The 17,208-nt window shown below is 43.8% G+C and overlaps 1 protein-coding gene across 4 annotated transcripts in view; it reads right to left on the bottom strand.

Annotated features, from left to right (window-relative positions):
- Positions 1 to 17,208, bottom strand: part of BCL9 (BCL9 transcription coactivator) — a 1,044,334-nt gene that overhangs the window by 77,654 nt on the left and 949,472 nt on the right. For all 4 annotated transcript variants that reach the window (XM_069635994.1, XM_069635993.1, XM_069635995.1 and 1 more), the window contains one exon: positions 3,828 to 4,141. In XM_069635994.1, coding sequence (XP_069492095.1) covers positions 3,828 to 4,141 — 314 coding nt within the window. The remainder of the gene's footprint in view (positions 1 to 3,827; positions 4,142 to 17,208) is intronic.

Raw genomic sequence — 17,208 nt, 5'->3', positions numbered from 1 at the left:
ATGGAGGAATAAAACGTGTACCCTCTACAGAAGGCAATTCTTAGATTCTACGAATTTAAAGCAGGGTCTACTATAACTCGATCACTTTCTAATAATATATAAAAACCTTTATTTTATTGTGACAAACAAGTTAACCGTCTTTAACCTGAATCCGATTTTCAAGACATGGTCGGGTTGTACAAACATCTCAGCCTTGATAGAATGTTACATTGACGAGATTAAATTAACCATTGAGTCGATCGCCCCGCTGAAAAACAATCATTAAAAAAATCTAGGGAACACTTGGTTTCATACCGAACTGGAAACCATTAAATCGGAGATGGTGATTGCAGAGCGGAAATGGGGGAGAAATCCCAATCAGCCTAACTGCATAAGATTGAAATGTTTGAGATCCAAATAAAAAAAATTAATAGCAGAAACGAACAAAAAGGTGCACACACAAAACAGATGCTTCTGCGCATTCAACCAAAAAAATTTTAAGTTCCTACACGAACAAACAACGCTGGCTCGAAACTTTCACTCAAAAGACCAATGGAAGCAGATGCAAGACTATAATTAAAAATATTAGCGTCTGGATCTCTGCCTCGCTTTCTTCATCAAAGCGTTATAGACACTATGTCTGGCGGCCAATCAAGTCTCCGCTCCACTACAATCACAGGGCAATAACTATGACCCTGACATAGCTTGCCAGAAAAGTGTCCGTATCCGACACAGAATTGTTTTCTATGAAAGACTGAACAGCCACAGAGCCCAAGAACAACCGAACAAGCCTTAATCTAACAAATTGTCCCAGTGCTGCAAAGCCAATTAAAAATAGTGCAGCTGCATTGACACCTGTGATTGTCTGGAATATGTGAGGCCTTAAATATTTCTATGATCTTTGCAATTTAAAACTTGTATAGGCGACTCCATTAGCGAAAGAAAACTCACTAGATCCAGACATGTTTGAAAACTATAGGCCCATTTCAAATATTCCTTTTTTGCTAAAAATAATAAAGCTACCAGGCAACAGTCTAAACCAGGGCTTGTTCAGTGACTGGCAATCTGGCTTTGGTCCATATAGACGGACGTCAGTCACCCTACTGAAGTGGCCCATGAAGGATGGATTGGTATTCTAACGCTGCTGGACCTCTCGGCCGCATTTGACACCATAGACAATGATATTCTGATGAAAAGCCAAAATAATCTGGCACTCGTTTCGGAAGAGTCCACCAAATAGTTCGGATCCTTTCTGACAGTGTCCAGAATCGAGGTGAAAGGTTTTGTTTCAGAGCAACCTATAACCTGCAGGGTACCGTAAGGTGAACATCTCTCCCCCTGTTCAATATTTTTATGAAGCTCTGGTACAAACTTCTGACAAACCATGTAGTGCGTTTCCAAAATTATGCCGATGACATGCAAATAGTCTTTAAATTACACAGACACTGGCATAATTTATCCCACGTACAGACAGGCTTCCAAGAAGCCTCAGAATGGATGTCTCTTAACTAACTGGGACTAAACCAATTGAATACAGAGATTCTGCTTCTCCCACCATCAGGTATGCCGTTTAAAGAAATTTGCAACGTTTTGGAATTATCAACATCCAATTGCACAGTGGAAGTCGCTACAAAAGTAAAATCTCATCAATGTCACCCCAAGTTAGTTAATTGGTAAATTCCACAATTTTCCATCTGAGAATTCTCAAAAAACAGAATCCTCGGTTATCGACGACTGATTATGCCACTTTAGCCAGGGCTATTGTATGCGCTAAACTAGATTATTGTAGTGCCCAGTATTTAGGCATAAACAAACAGCAGACCACCCGCCTCCAAAGGCTTCAGATCATATACAATACTTGATATAGAGAACATGAAACTCCTTTGCGTAAAAAGTTACATTGGCTCTCTGTCCAGGGCAGAATCAATTTTAAGATGCTGACCGTGATCCATAAAACTAAATACAGCTTAGCCCCTATACATCTTAAGCAACTGTTCACCTGTTACCACGCGGACAGACCAAGAAGATCACTCAGATTGTCAATTCATACCCCGAGATCTGAAAGTCAGATCATTTTGGAGACTGGGGACAGTGGTAGGGAGTAAACGGTGGAACAGCCTGCCCAGGGACATTAGAGAAATGCCTGACCTGCTACATTTCAGAAACAAATGAAAGACCTTCCTGTGCTACAATGGATTTTCTCATCTGCCCAATGACGGGGATGGTAACGCTTGCTATCCCTCACTTTGACATTCTTCTCTGTTGGTAGATGCTAGAGCACTTTGAAACCATAATGCTAGTATAAAGCCATTGCTCCAATACATAGAAATTCTGGTTCCTAAGTATCTATTGTGCAACGACATTTACTAGCTAAAAGGCCTGCAGCACCATACCTCCACGGGGGATTTGTAGACCAACCTGGCATGGCTCGGTGTGAATTAGTTCAGCTGAAATGCCACCTTTCCAGTAACAGTGAGGCTTACTCTTGCTGCATACTACCCTACTACTTTAACTCTGTTTCCAGATGCCTGAATCTAGTTACATTGCCTTATGGTCCTTCGGTGGAAGGAACTACATATGACAAACATATGTAGGCCAATAGCGCCGCTACCCCAGCCACCATATTTTTGGCAGCAGACTATCCCCGAAGGCCCACTAGCCACTACTCACCAAACACTCATTGCTACTCCATATCTGCACCCTATGGCTTCCACTTCGCTCCTCCATAGGTCACTTGCCAGTCCAGCTGCCTCCACTGCCACGGACCTAGAAAAGTGACCTTTTGCAATGTGGATGGCGGCCATCTTTGTAGTTTAAGTTTGGTTTAACCTCTCAAGCCTGTGGTCCTTATAGTTATATGTCCTTTGGTAGGTGCGGGGGAGGAGGGTATACCAGCGGTGCTAAAAATCTCTTGTGCTTGTATCGGTTGTACAGTTACAGGATATGTAAAGTCTACCATATAGGTTGGTGGCTAGTATTGCAACTGGTTTACTAAAACTGACAGTTCGGCATCAACATGGGCGCTACTGTACCATTACTCCTGTACTATATGTCCACCCACACATGCGCTCAGATTTCTAGTCTCATCAGCTAGTCAGAACGTGAACACAGTTCATTAAATGTCAGATATTGCTATTCTTGCTGGGTATTGACTGAAAGTTGTTATGCTTGGGATCAGTCCTCTTAACATACATTGTGGTACAGAGACAGCACAGACCAAGGGAAAAAAGGGGAAAGCTCAGATTAGAAGCTCAATAATAATAAAACTGCAAACCATGCAAGTATGAATCTATTTCTCCGACACCTAAAAAATAATAAGTAAAACAAAATCCTTTGACCAACCCTAGTCCTTTCTGCTAACAGTGAATTCATGCTAACGTTCCTTGCACTTAGCTGAAAGACTCCCAATGCAAAATTGTGAAGCATATCAGTGATCTTAAACATTAGTCACGTCATAAACCCCATTACAAACGCACCATAAAGAAAACGACCTGGTGTCAAGTGCACAAACTTTAAAAACCTAAAGGAAGCCCACCACTTAAATGAAATACACCACTTGCACATAGGTTTGCATACGGGAGGTCTTGTGAGTATGTCTCCAGTAGTAAACAGCTTTGTAAACGTCCCATACCCTGAAGGTTGCACTGATTTTTTTCTACAAAACTTTATGCAAATATACTACTATTTCCATAAAGACAAAGACCCACAAGTCAATACAGATTCTACATTTAACGTTCCAGGTTTTAGCATCAAAACATACTTTCCATTTAAAATCCTTTAAAGCGTGAGCCTTAGGAGCAACAGAACCAATTTAAAAGTGTTAACAGAAGTAAAGCCTAAGAACACACCTTTGATTTCAGAATCCGTATTGGGCGTTCCTGCATCTCTCTGGTCGAAGGAATCTGAAGATATGCTTCTTTCCCTTTTGCCCTTCCCTTTCGTCCCGTTGCCAGCCCCATTTTTGAGCCCCATACTCCCACTTGGGGCCTGCAGTGCTTTGGGGGTGTGGTTGCCACTCTTTCCATCACATGGAGAGGGCTGCGACTGGACAGCAGAGGCCCCCTGCTTCCCTTGGCTGGAGAATTTGGAGTCGAGCTGCGGGTTACCAGATGGGGACATCGCTGTAGGGGGGCGCACCATCACCTCTTGCTTCGGTATTGGGCTGTGGAATAAAATTAAAGACAATTATTCCCTGAAACATTACATGATTTAAATAAGTTTCCGTTTGCTCATTTAAAAGGTGTTTGAAACGATTGCTTTTTCCAGACATGCATTGAAATGTCCACATACAATATAAATACTGACATTATTTTAAAAAAACACATACTTTATAAAGGACACTTAAATAAGCAATCTCCATGGCAACAACGGACCGACAATCTTAGCGAAGAAACCAAGCAGTGCAGAGTGCAGGAATTGATTTTTAGCCAAGGATATTTCAGCTAGCTTTCCGAACTGTCAGACAGGATTCATAAGCGGGGTAAAATGGGCACTGCTCGGATTCAATGATAGAACCCAATGAAAAAGCAGTCATTGCCCCTATACCAAGTCCATTCAAAGGGGACCACGAGGGGGGCGCAGTGGTCAGTGGAGGATAAAACAAATGTTCTCCCCGCTAGCAAACCCCCTCAGGCCAAGTGCTCCAGATAAGCACTAAAAACAGCTGGCAGCAGTAGAAATCACAACAGCATAGGGCGCAGAGCTCCGGATTACACAGCAAACACAAAATCAGTTTCCTTGGAAAAGCTTGCCGATGCACCAACAAACAATCTTGGTGGTTAAGTTAACATTCAGTTTTTGTGCATCAGTAGTCTTTACTGTGCTAGTTACTGCACTGCAACTACTACAGGCCGGGAGGATAGCTCAGGGGCAACATGTCTGTCTTGGAAGCAAGACAACGCATAGAAACAGGTTCGAAACCCGGGCTCAAGCTTACAAACTGGTCCCTGGTATTAAACGTGTCATAAAAGAACAATTATATTAGTGGGTTTGTACTATCGTGATTTAATATACTAGAAGTAAATCAGTGAAAAAACTCGGGAACAGTCCATTTGCTGCAAATCAGAGCCACAACAAATATGTACCAAGCATTTCCACCAAGCAGAGGGTAACTCAAGAGCAGGATTTAAATCCCGGTGTAAAAACGACAATGCAAGACGTTTTAGACTACAGTGTGAATAATCCCCGGACCATGAACAGAAGGAGAATACCACAATCCCAGTCAATTAAACAGTCTGCCCTCGAGTTCGTGGCATACCTGGGTTTTACTCCCTAAAATTGGTCAATTACTCGCACCATAAGAGGCCTTTTTGATTATTTCATCAGGAGCACGGCCCTCCACCTTCTAATCCCTATATAGTGTGGTTAGGCGGGAATGTCACAAAGCAGCATTCTCCCATGGGCACAACCCTATACTAAGTGCAGTAAAAATCAGGTGGTGTCCACTCCTTGTTGCTGCCTGCACTGCTGTGTGTGGGCTAAAAGAATCTATCTACATCATATGCCACCAAGAGGAGCTCTACTATTGTGTTACCTGATCGGACAAGAGCCTAGACCCAGAATGTACAATTTATTTTACTTGCATTAACACATCCCAGTCAACAAAGAGAAATAGTTGTGGTCCTCAAAAACCTTTCCAAAAGCACAGCGTAAAATACATCCACCTCAATCCAGAGAACAGTGATCCTGCCAGAGACCGATTAGGGTTGATCTTCTCAGGTCGGTCTTCACTGATGTATACCTTTCCAGTGCCTAGTACATGGCCATAGACCCCTCTATCAAAATAAATAAAAACAGAAATCCTGGTCCGCATACAGATGCAGCAGCCACCTTTGTGCACATGTGTATTTTTAAATCCACAGAGGCACTGACAGTCAGGGTGGAATGGCAACTATAGGCCAAGAGCCCTGTTTCAATGTGGCTAAGGTGCTCTATTGTTTGCGGACCCTGCATCATCAGTGAGGGATCACCTCAACCAGAGGTTTGCAACAAAATGTAATTTTGGTCACTTTGTTCTGTAGTTATGGGAGAAACTATTTTAGGGCCCAGTGGACTGCTCAGCCCTACGATATGGCTGTGTAACTGCTTCTCAGATTTACAAAATTGACCTATAAATGGAGGCCCTGAAATCAGGTTCTGCTTTCTTTCCACCAAGAGATTCTCGTGAATATTTGCAAGTCAACTGTTAACACCAGTCCCTCTCCCTCCCCTACCCAACAACAACGTCCAGGTATCCTTGAAGTAGTCAAGCAAACGCAGAAGTTTAGTATGGGAGAGAGGCAGGAAAAAAGTATGCCCAACAATGCACAGTCTCGCTTGTTGTCAGATGGCGACTTGAATTCGGTCTGACCGTCTCATCCTTGGAATGCCAGTGTCAGCGTACCCAGAAACCTCATCCGTTTTTATGGACTCATGAAATATTTTTAGTAGCTTACTAAGAATTCCGAGTATGTTAGCATCCCTCTAGGTAGATTCAATAACAACTGCGACTGTTGCTGCAAAGGGATAGGGATAATGCAATTGTCTAGGTATGGAGAGACATAGAGCCAATTCTCCGTAGACTGGCAGCTACAGGAGCTAGATACTTGTTGAAAATGCCAGTCAGCACTGCAAAATAGTATTGTCTCTGCACCACAAACTCTGGGTGCAGTAGATCGCAATATGAAACTTAATCTCCTCCCAATCTGGGGAGGCAAGGAAATCTCATTGTGCTGCTGGAATGTTCTGAAACAGTACCATAAAAGGATAGATCTCGGAGACATTTAAGAAAAAGATGCAGAACAGCTCTCCGACATCTAGATTTCTTGCGAATCAGGAAGTATCTTGAATATACACCTCGATTCTTTTGTGAGCAAGGTGATGGTTATGTTGCTCCCTTTTCCAAGAGCACCAGAACCTTTTTTGCAAGAATTGTTTAGATGCTCACTGTCTGAAATGGTGATTTGTTCGAGAAATTCCACATGTGGTTTTAGGCCAGCAGTGTGAGGATCAAACAGTCTTATGTCAACGTTGGCCATCAATGATGTATTGCTACAGTTCCCACCACTGGTGCTGTAGAGTGGGTGATTGAGTGGAAGTCCTGTCTGCTTTGAGGTTTGTCCATTGGACAGGCACCATCCTCTTTGTATGGTGTTATGGCAAAGGGATTCATATTGATGGCCTATGGAGTATGCAGATAACCTACATTAGTGGGCATGATACATGAAGTGAAAAGTACTTTCTGCTAGTCCAAAAGGGACAATGAGGTTGCCACTGCTGTAGGAACCCCACCGATAAAGCTGGGTCTGTCAGTTTTAGTAGCAAATCGGCTATTGCCCACTTTTCTGCTGAGACCATCTTCACAAGCAAATGGCATGTTGACCAACGTGGCCTGGGATTATGGTCTGAAGTCAGTGGCCATCACCCATGCATGCTGCACAAGTACAGCCCCATTGCCTAGCAGCCAAAAATATGATTAAGACCCATGCATTGCCATTGAGCTAGTTTGATCGGACGCTGCTTGACGCTTATGCAATAACGCCATCACCTCATCTGTCTGATATTCAATGATAGAGCCAAACGTCAATAATAGCTCTTGATGGAATCTGGCAAAAATGGCCATTGCATTGGATACTTCAAAGTGCGTATACTCCTCTTTCTAAAAACAGTTACTTGCTTTCGTTGTTTGGCGGGGACGGACACAGGAAGAATGGGTTTAACAGCAGTTTTCCTGTGGTTGCAGACCTTATCGATTCAGAGCAGAGGAGTTGGGTCTATGGGCATTTCAGGGCATTTTCAGGCATCCTGCATTTCTTTCCCCCAGTCACTTAATGCTTTGGCCGAGAATGGGCTCTGCAAATAAAGCCACCCTCCCTTACTTTTTCCAAATTAGGCACAAGCGTTTTGCGAGCATTCTTCCTTCTTTGGCACAAGAAGCATTTCATGTGTTCCACCAGCAGCATGTCAAACACCTGTGCAGCCTTCAAGATTGTTGAATTAAAAGCTCAGATTTCATTCAGCAGAGTTTCTAGGAGGGTGGTCGTACAGCTAGAAATCTGCTGTAACGGTTAGGGGGATGATTTTGAGGCTTCTTAATGCAACTGTATCAAGTGTTTCCTCCAGAGGGTTACATGTCCTTTCAACGTCAGTAATTACTTCGAAGTGATTACTTCATTTCGATTATTATAATTGTTGTGTTTAATTATGGGGTTCCCACCCATGCCCCCTTTCTCAGTTCGTCCAATCACTTCACACCCCCTTTTTACCCCTCAACCTACAATTACCTCTATTCGTTGAAATTATCACTTCAAAGTCATTACTGACGTTGAAACCACAGGACTCAGGGGCAGTTCCTAAGACCTTGGTGTATATTCCAGTGCTAGTGGGACCAACAAAGTCCTAGGGAAGTGGGATCACAAGCACTGCTGTCTGGATCTCAGTCCCTAACCTTAAGGGGGTAAAATGTCCAATGCGAGGTAGCGCGCCTGGGGTGTCACAGGCAGAGGTGGTCTAGGCATGAAAAGGTGTGCTTGAAACCCTGGCTCAAACATTTGAATCCTCCAAAAACTGGCCTAAAGAGCCCTTCAATTCAGAGTCCGATATTCTAAAATATCCCAAGGCAGAATGTCTGATGGCTTCCTCAATGTAAGGGACAGAAACGTGAGGACACCCTGCTTGGGTTATCGTGGAGAAAGGGAGAAAAGCAGTGTTTATTTAATTCCGATAGTTTGAGACAGTATGTGCTCCGGATGCAGAGGGTACATTCTTTGAAGCAATCAGTTGAGCCCAACATATCAATTGCAGCAATTTCCCTGCTGACCGTGTCCATGATTGATCAGAAGGGAGAACAGTCTGACTAGGTCTCACTGACAGTATGGCTGCCGACTGCTACAGTCAAAAGCAACACCAAGTTTCGACGGAATGAGAAAGCTGCAGTCTCTGTGGTTAGAGTGGACAAGATTGCCAATAACTACAGAGGACTGCACAACAGTCAGTGATTTGGCCGATATGGGCTTTCACCTAGACTGTCTCGGATGGAACCTTAGCAAAGTCCTTCATGAACGGTGTATCCATGGCTGGAGGTGTGGCAAGAGCCTCAGAAGGCTTCTTTGCTATTAGGGCGGGCAGGTCAGTTGCGTTCAATGCTTTGGTTGGGTCAGAACCCTTTATTCTTTCCCATCCTCCCTCCAGGTCTCACTACGTGGAACCTTGGCTCTCCAATGGCAGCACCATTACAGTCCAAACTAGCTGGCCAGGCAGTGACAGCACACAGACCCCACAGCAGAGGCAGCTATCCCATTCGACCACCCCAAAAGGCTTGTGTGCCCATCACACAAGGTTTTGTTCGAAAAGGACTTCTGAATATTGCAAGGGTACATGCCATGGTCAGGATAAAAGCAAGAGAAATTCCTCATGTTGGTCCTATATGTGGACATTCTTTAGGGGACAGGTGGTGTAGCTCCTGAAGGCACATTTTCACAACTTGCCTCTTTCATTTAAGTTCAGTTATTATGGGAGCTAGCTCTCCTCTCAGGAGCCCAGGCCTTCGGATTTACCATTCCATGAGGGAGAGAAAACCTAGTAGGATCTCAAATAAAAGCTCATTTTTATTTTTCCAGTAAGAAAATGTTGAAAATGCAGCTCACAATGTTCCCTCAAAAATGGAGGGAAAGAGCTTGCAAGTACTCCCCGATTCCCTCCCCCCCACTAACAGAAGAATGTGTGGTAAAGAAACAAACTTAAGATAGCCTCAAAGAGTGGAGGAGCTACCTCATTGGGTAGCAGCCGAATGTTCGGAAACTTCTTTGAAAGAGCACTACAGTTAAGGCATTTGTTTTGTTTTTATGCAGGCTTAAAGTTCTGTTAATGCACTGACGATTACCAGCATGACAACTGGGAATATTCAACAGCATGTAACTTTGAAAGATATAATAGTGCAGAAATATCTGTTTCAACCAAGGTTGTGCATACATTTCTATGCTACAATAGCCACATCCCTTTCCCTTTCAGTTCCATTAGAATTAGTCCAACTGAAAAGATTGACGCCAAAAAGGTTGGTACCAGCTTGCGGTCAAAGTGAAACATCCCTTGGGTGAGATTAACACCCACTAGGACATAGCACTTAACTCTTCTCCAATCTTTACATTAAAAAAGTATAGCAATATTTTGTTTCTTTGCATAAAAAGCAGTTGCGCTGTTTAGGTGGCAAGAGCAAACCCAGTACATATGAGGTGCAGACTTTTAGTATTTACTGAAATGTACTGACCATTCAGAACCAAAAGGCTGCAGAGCACTGCAAAAACAGCAGAAAAAATAAAAATTCCATAAAAACCGTTAAAACAAACAATAGTACATTGCAATCAAGGCAGGTTTAGACTGTTTTCAACCCGTTTGCTTGAGCTGAATCTGATTTCACCGAGCCAAAACAGAAGTGACTGAATACACAAAAGCTCTAATCACTTTCCGAAGGCAACAAAAAGAAGATTGCCCCATGGAATTCTGCAAGAGCAAATCTCTATCACAGAGCGAGAGGATAGCCCAAGACCGGGATATGCAACCTCGGGCTCTCCAGATGGGCTCTCAGGATTAGATTTCCCACCAATGGCGAGGGATCATAGGAGCTGAAGTAAAAAAATGAATAGCCTCAGGATGCAGATCATAGGTATAGGATAGTGGGGGCAAGCTTATTACCGGCTTTCCAAATAAATGGGCATATTTTAAGCTTTGAGGTTTAACTATATTCATCCAGCCGAACTTCAGACACCAAGTGGTAACACAACCAGAGTGTTTAGATTAATGCAGAGCTCCGTTTTGCAGTAGCTGACGTTAATGGAATAGCTGAATGAAAAACACATTCCAATGCTGTCAGAGTCCAGTGAGCTACAGTACAATTCAGGGGGCTGGATATACGACATTAATGCGAGCAAGCCCCAAAGGCCCGAGACTGTCTTGGTGCTATTCACACTGCTCGGGTCAAGTATTATTTATCAGTCTTTAGCATACCTATGAAAAGCAAAGTCCAACTTGTCGATGAGAAAAGCCCCGGGAAGCATGCAAGCGTTGGAGGTTTGGATGGGAGGGGAAGTTGTACAGCACTCCAGAGATCACTTGCAAAACCTCACACAAACACTCAAAACCTAAACTGCTGAACCTGGTCAGACAGAGACATCGAGATCTACGCTTAGCCAGTAATTTCAAGCTGCGATAATCAAGCATAGTCTAGTGATCAACGGTGTCAAAAGACGACAATGAAGATTCACCACCCCTAGATTATTAATTTGACATTTCTCATTGGAATACAGAGCACTTTATTTTTATTTATAGCATTTATAGCACGCCCAAACCCAGGGTATCACAGCGTTTGTTACAGCATAGTCATTCAGTTACAAGGACAACAATAAGGCACATAGAGGACATCAGTCATTTATCAAAGCCAGGTTTTGACACGGTTTTTAAATTCAGTGTACGACTGTTCATTTCAAACGGATGAAGACAGAGTACTCCATAGAATGGGGGCAACAACTGCGAAGCTGGAGCCTCCCGTTCTTTTGCTCTTGTACAGTGGAATGTCAAGCGAGATGCTGGCACTGGATCCTAAAGTACATTGTGGTGTTTTTTGGGTGAGACAGTGATTAAGGTAAACTGGTCATTTACATACGCTTGTGAGCCATAGTTGGAGTCTTATATTAAATCCACACTTTTATGGGCAGCCAGTGAGCATCTTGTATGGTGCATGAGATGTGTTTGCTGCATTTTAGACCAAGTGCAGCTAGTAAGGCTTTGTTCTGTAGTAGTTGTAGTTTCCATAGGTTGGCAGCTGAAGTGCCGAGGAGGAGAACATTGCAATAGTCCAATTTGGAAAGGATCGGTGCTTGCGCTAGTGTCAGACAATTGATTGGAGACAGGAATTGTCTACATAGTGAGGTGAGATGAGTTTGGTGGTGTAGGCAGTGGAGGAAGATGGGGTATTAATCTGCCTGCAGATCCTGGCATTGCCACCACCTTCATTCCCAGCATAACCAGCATTAACTGAAAAATGTATGGCACACTCAGTCTGAAAAAAGGCAGAAATCCACCAGCTCATCTTTTTTCCAGGAAGAGTCCAAAAGAGTAAACAAATTCAATACCAATTCATATCCTTTCAGCATCTCATGTCTTAAAACACATTGAACTCCAATGTTGTTCCTACCAAATAAGTTCAGGTGTGTCAAAATAGGTTAGGTTGCCCTTTCAAAAGGGAGTTCAGTCCACTCCAAAAAAGTTAAAACAAGATGCCCTTTTAAAAAACATGACAGATCAATTTACACTGCCAGGTATGACGCAAGGGGTACTCACTCAATTTTGCACATGCTACTCTCTAATTCAGGTAAGTATGGCAATGCACCCAAACTACATTCTTTATAGTTAGTAGCTTTGTCAAAGGGGGCGACTTTAGAACATCACCTGGCAACCTTTTCTGGATGCTGCGTGGTCTGTGCAGTATTAAGCAAATGTGAAACTAGAAAACAAGTTTAAGGGTCTGGCACATCCAGTCCTTCATTTTCATATAGCAGTTCCAGACCGTGTTTGCCCGTGTTAGCCAGTGGAGCTGTCAACCGGCAGCAACAGATCAGGTAGGCGAGGTCTCGACAGGGGGACCAGCCATCACAATTTCCCATTTGACTGTCCAACCCAATCTTGCCTTACCCTGTCTCAAATAGCATTTAGCCTGACTGTGTATGTTAGCCATACCTGGCATTTAGCCTGTGCATGTTAGCCATATCTGGCATTTAGCCTGTGCATGTTAGCCATATCTCAAATTTAGCCCGATTGTGTAGGTTAGCCATAACTCGCATTTAACCTGACTGTGTACGTTAACCATGTCTAGCATTAGGTTACACATGTCATACGTTTAGCCTGTTTGTGGCAGTCAGCTTGATTGTGTAAGTCATCCTTATCTCGCTTTTACACAGATTGATTTAGTCAAACATCTCTCATTTAGAGACACTGTTTTGGTAACGCATAATAGGCCTTTCTCAGTCTATCCAGGTGTCCCAAATCAAAGAGTTATTACAATGCCTGTTGTGCCCCCTCATTAGGCCTTTCTCCCTCTATCCAGACACCCCAGGTCTAGGGTTGCTGCATTTACTGGTGTGGCCCTCTACCCAGGTGTCCCAAATCAAAGTGTTATTGCACTGACTGTTGCGCCTCCTCTTTAGGCCCTCTCCCTCTGTCCAGGTGTCCAGAGGCTAGATGTTGCTGCATTGACTGCTGGACCCAACAATTCCTGGCAGCTAAGTTTCAGGTGCCCACAATCCCCGGTAGCTAAGGTACAGGTTCCCTTTGAGCAATCGCTGTGTCTCCAACCAGACAGTTCCACTCACAGTGGGTTTGTATATCAGAGCCAGAAAGAAAAGACCACCAAAACTATCAAACCGCGAGGGTTTACTACCCCTGGTTCAACAATCAAAACCAAAAGACCCCCCAAGATGAATAACAAAACCACATAAGAGCCAGAAAGGAAAAAGCAATAAACAAACAGAATCGCCAAGTTCTTTTTGCCGAGGTCTCAACTATCCACAATCTCACCAACTACAAGCAACAACTAACCACAAACAGCAAAGACTAAACCCCAAGGACCAGGAAACAACAATCCAATAGAGGACGCCCACTCAAAGGAATACAACCCACAACCCAAACACCATGCCTTACCAATAGAAAGACAAAGAAGCCAAAACAGACAACAGAAATAAGAAAACCCAAACCATTTAGGATGGCGTCGAACAGCATTATCCCACAACTCTGGTAAACAGGACAAAAAAATAGTCTAGATGTCCTGAGGAGACATACAAAGAACAGAGCAGAGACTACATTGCTTGCTACCTCTCCACATACAACTGCACAGTAAGTAAAAACGGATCAGCAATAACGAACCGACTGGCAATAAGCGCTACGAAAACAGACTCCCACCAGGACACCAAACAACACGACAAGTAAAAACCACCTAAACCCGGTCTACACCATGGACACTATCCCAACCAGAATCAGGTCACAAGCTGGAATCCATCACCATCTACATGCACAACCAAATACTGCAACAATGGACGAGTACCCACACAATTCACAGCGACTGATCACCAAAGAACCACATCATCCAACAGGTTCAACCAGGAAAAATCCACCTATCCACAACAAAACTATAAAGCCATCGCGAACAAAGCGATACCGGACCATTACAAATTACTACACGCCAACAGAGAAAACTGAAGGAGGTAGAATCGCAATCATACACAAAGAACACGTCTGATCATCTCAACTCATCACAACCAACGCAGAAGACTATGAATTCCTCCTCATCAAAATAGAACTCAACGAACAAACCAACATACTATTCCTCCTGATCACCAGACCACCTTCTTAAAACTCCAACTTTGCAACAAAACGAGCGGACGCGGCCACCATTTTATCAACCCACACGACAATCTAGTCATACTGAAAGATTTCAACATATAGTTCGAAAAAGAAAATGGGTCCACAGCGAACCCACTATGTGCAATCCTGGAAACTTTGTATTTCAAGCAAATAGTAAATGGATCCACCCACGACGGCGGACACACCCTGGATGCAATTTTCTGCAGGAAAGGACTATGTGCATCTGTGCCACCTACACATAGTATGGAGCAACCACTACTTAATAGCATTCTACATCACATCCCAAACCGGCCTAACGGCCGGAGAGAACATGCTCCATACTAGCAAGAAAACTGGAAGAACCTAGAGAGAGGACCTAACAAACCTTCTAGACTCAACCCTTCCAAGCGAAACAGAACCCACCGAAACAACCATGGACACTCAACAATTGGATCACCAAGGCACTTGACTAACCGGTACCAGCTAAAACGTTCAAATCACCACCAAAAAAACTGGCAGCAAAATGGTTCACAGAAGAACTTAAGGAACAAAAACAAAACCTGCAAAATAGAAACAAAATTGAGATAATTCATCCGACAAGACAAAAAATACCAAAGACAACCCAAACTACACAAATCAGTCCTCAAAGCAAACAAGTTCTACTACGCAACAAGAATCGGTAAACAATCCACAGAAAGAACTATTCAAAATCAAAGATAAAAAAAAAGTCAATCCAGAACGCCACCAACCTAGCCCGGGTAAATAAAACCATGATTGCCTGACCGCAGACACTGGGTGTGTGATAAGGCAGAAGTAAGGAAAGGAGATCAGAACCAGAGCCAGAGGGGTTTGTCAGGTCTCAACAGGCATCACACTGAAGAGAGCAAAAGGATTAATTTATGGGGGCTGGTCCTTGTTGGATTTGATGGACACTTCACTAAGCCAATAGGAAGTCAGCTTCCGAGGCTGTAGGTACTTTTTTCTAAAATACTGGTCGTTTTGGTTGTACAGGGCCCAGCTGGTCAGGAGGAGGAGCCCTGCTACGAGTGGGCTTATTAACGCCGAAAGCCCTGATTGGAGGAAAAATCCTGTTTAGTTAAATTGTTGTAATGTTGTTAAAGTTCTAAATAAACAGTCAGCCCGTTGGTTGAACTGCGATCAGAAGCCGAGGACCGTATTGTTTCTCCTGTGGCCTGCTGTGCGTAACAGACCAGGAGTGAAGCTTGAGGTGAATGAGAGCCGCAGAGACCTGAGCCATGCTAAAGACTCTCTGAAGCAGAGGCGGAGCTTCAGTCCCAGCTGAGCGATCCGCTGCCGTCAAGCCCAGGAGCAGCTGAAAGTGGGCGTGGCGGTCTACGCGAAGCCGAGTAGATTAGCATCAGGAGGTGTGTCCTGGTCACGGACGAAGGCTTTGAGGGAAATAAACGAGGCGAAGCTGTCAAGGCAAGTTGCAGTGCCGGAAGGGAGGGGGGGGGGAAGAGAGAGAGAGAGAGAGAGAGAGAGAGAGAGAGAGAGAGAGAGGAGAAGAAAGAGAGAGGGGAGAAGAAAGAGAGAGAGAGGGGGAAGAGAGAGAGAGGGGGGAAGAGAGAGAGAGAGGGGGGAAGAGAGAGAGAGAGAGATGGCTGTATATGAAGCTCCCATGTAACGTGGGGAAATAGACACTGATATGATGAATGGCCTCCACGGAAAGGCAGTGTCGATCTAAAAAGGTAGAAATACAAACAAAGGGAAGAAAATAAGGGAGCAATCGGGACTTTGAACATGAATGGGGAAGTTCGCATTACAGAGCAGAGTATTGTTTAAAAGTCCCATCCTGACCCTGTCATCATCCGAAAGGGGGAAATTGAAAAGGAGAGATTGCGCTCTTCCTTGACTTGAGTCATCAACCCTGCAGTTTCTTCATAGAGTTCAGAGAGCTAACAGCAAGCTTGGTTGCCAAAAGTTCATCCTTATCAAGGAGATAGAGTTTGGTCCGTTACTGACTTAAGGAAAACAAAAATCTTTTGTTTTAACTAAAAGTGTTTTCTGTCCTTTATCCCGCCACAAACGTGACATTCCACAGACACCGGGTGACACACAGAGTACAGCAAAACTCACCTGCCTAGAACTAATCACAGAAGAAATCTTCACCACACTGATCAAGGATACCAACCTTGCAGGATCCCAAGGGACCCCTGCCCCCCTGACATCTTCAAAAGAATCCTCAACCATAGAACCCCGGCAACACACTTCCGGAACCTAATTAATCTATCACTCAAAAGAGTAACAGTACCGTCCTCCTTCAAATCAACATACATTATTCCACTGATAAAAAAAATAATCAGAAAGCGCAGAAGACCCGAGCAACTACATAGAGATATCCAACTGCCTTACCAGCAAAGATCCTGGAGAACCGAGTGTACAAAATCCTTCTTAAATACAGTGAAGCAAAACGAATACTCCACTGGTCACAAGTTGGCTTTAGACCAATAAGAGTAACAGAATCAGCACTCCTATCGATCTGGGATGACCTAAAAATAAACGCAGACCATGCCCAATCGGCCCTCATACTATTGGACACATTAGCGGCATTTGACACAATCAGCCAAGCAACACTAATAAAAAGATTGATGGAATGTGGCATATAGGAACCCGCACAACCGAACCGCAAGAACCTACCTATCACCATTCAAACTCAGACACCAAAAATATATCCTGCGGAGTCCCACAGTCCCTCTCTGCTTTTCAACATCTACATGTGCCAACTGAGGAAAATCATTCGAACCCATGGATTTACCGCCTACAACTAGGCAGACAACTGTGAAAACAAACAGACCCTAGGAACAACATAACAGTCCCAACGACTGCCTCCCAACGAACAAC

This window comes from Ambystoma mexicanum, chromosome 7p (genome assembly GCF_040938575.1).
Source record: "Ambystoma mexicanum isolate Mex_15411 chromosome 7p, UKY_AmexF1_1, whole genome shotgun sequence".
Lineage (NCBI taxonomy): Eukaryota > Metazoa > Chordata > Amphibia > Caudata > Ambystomatidae > Ambystoma > Ambystoma mexicanum.
This window is presented reverse-complemented; position numbering and strand designations above follow the sequence as displayed.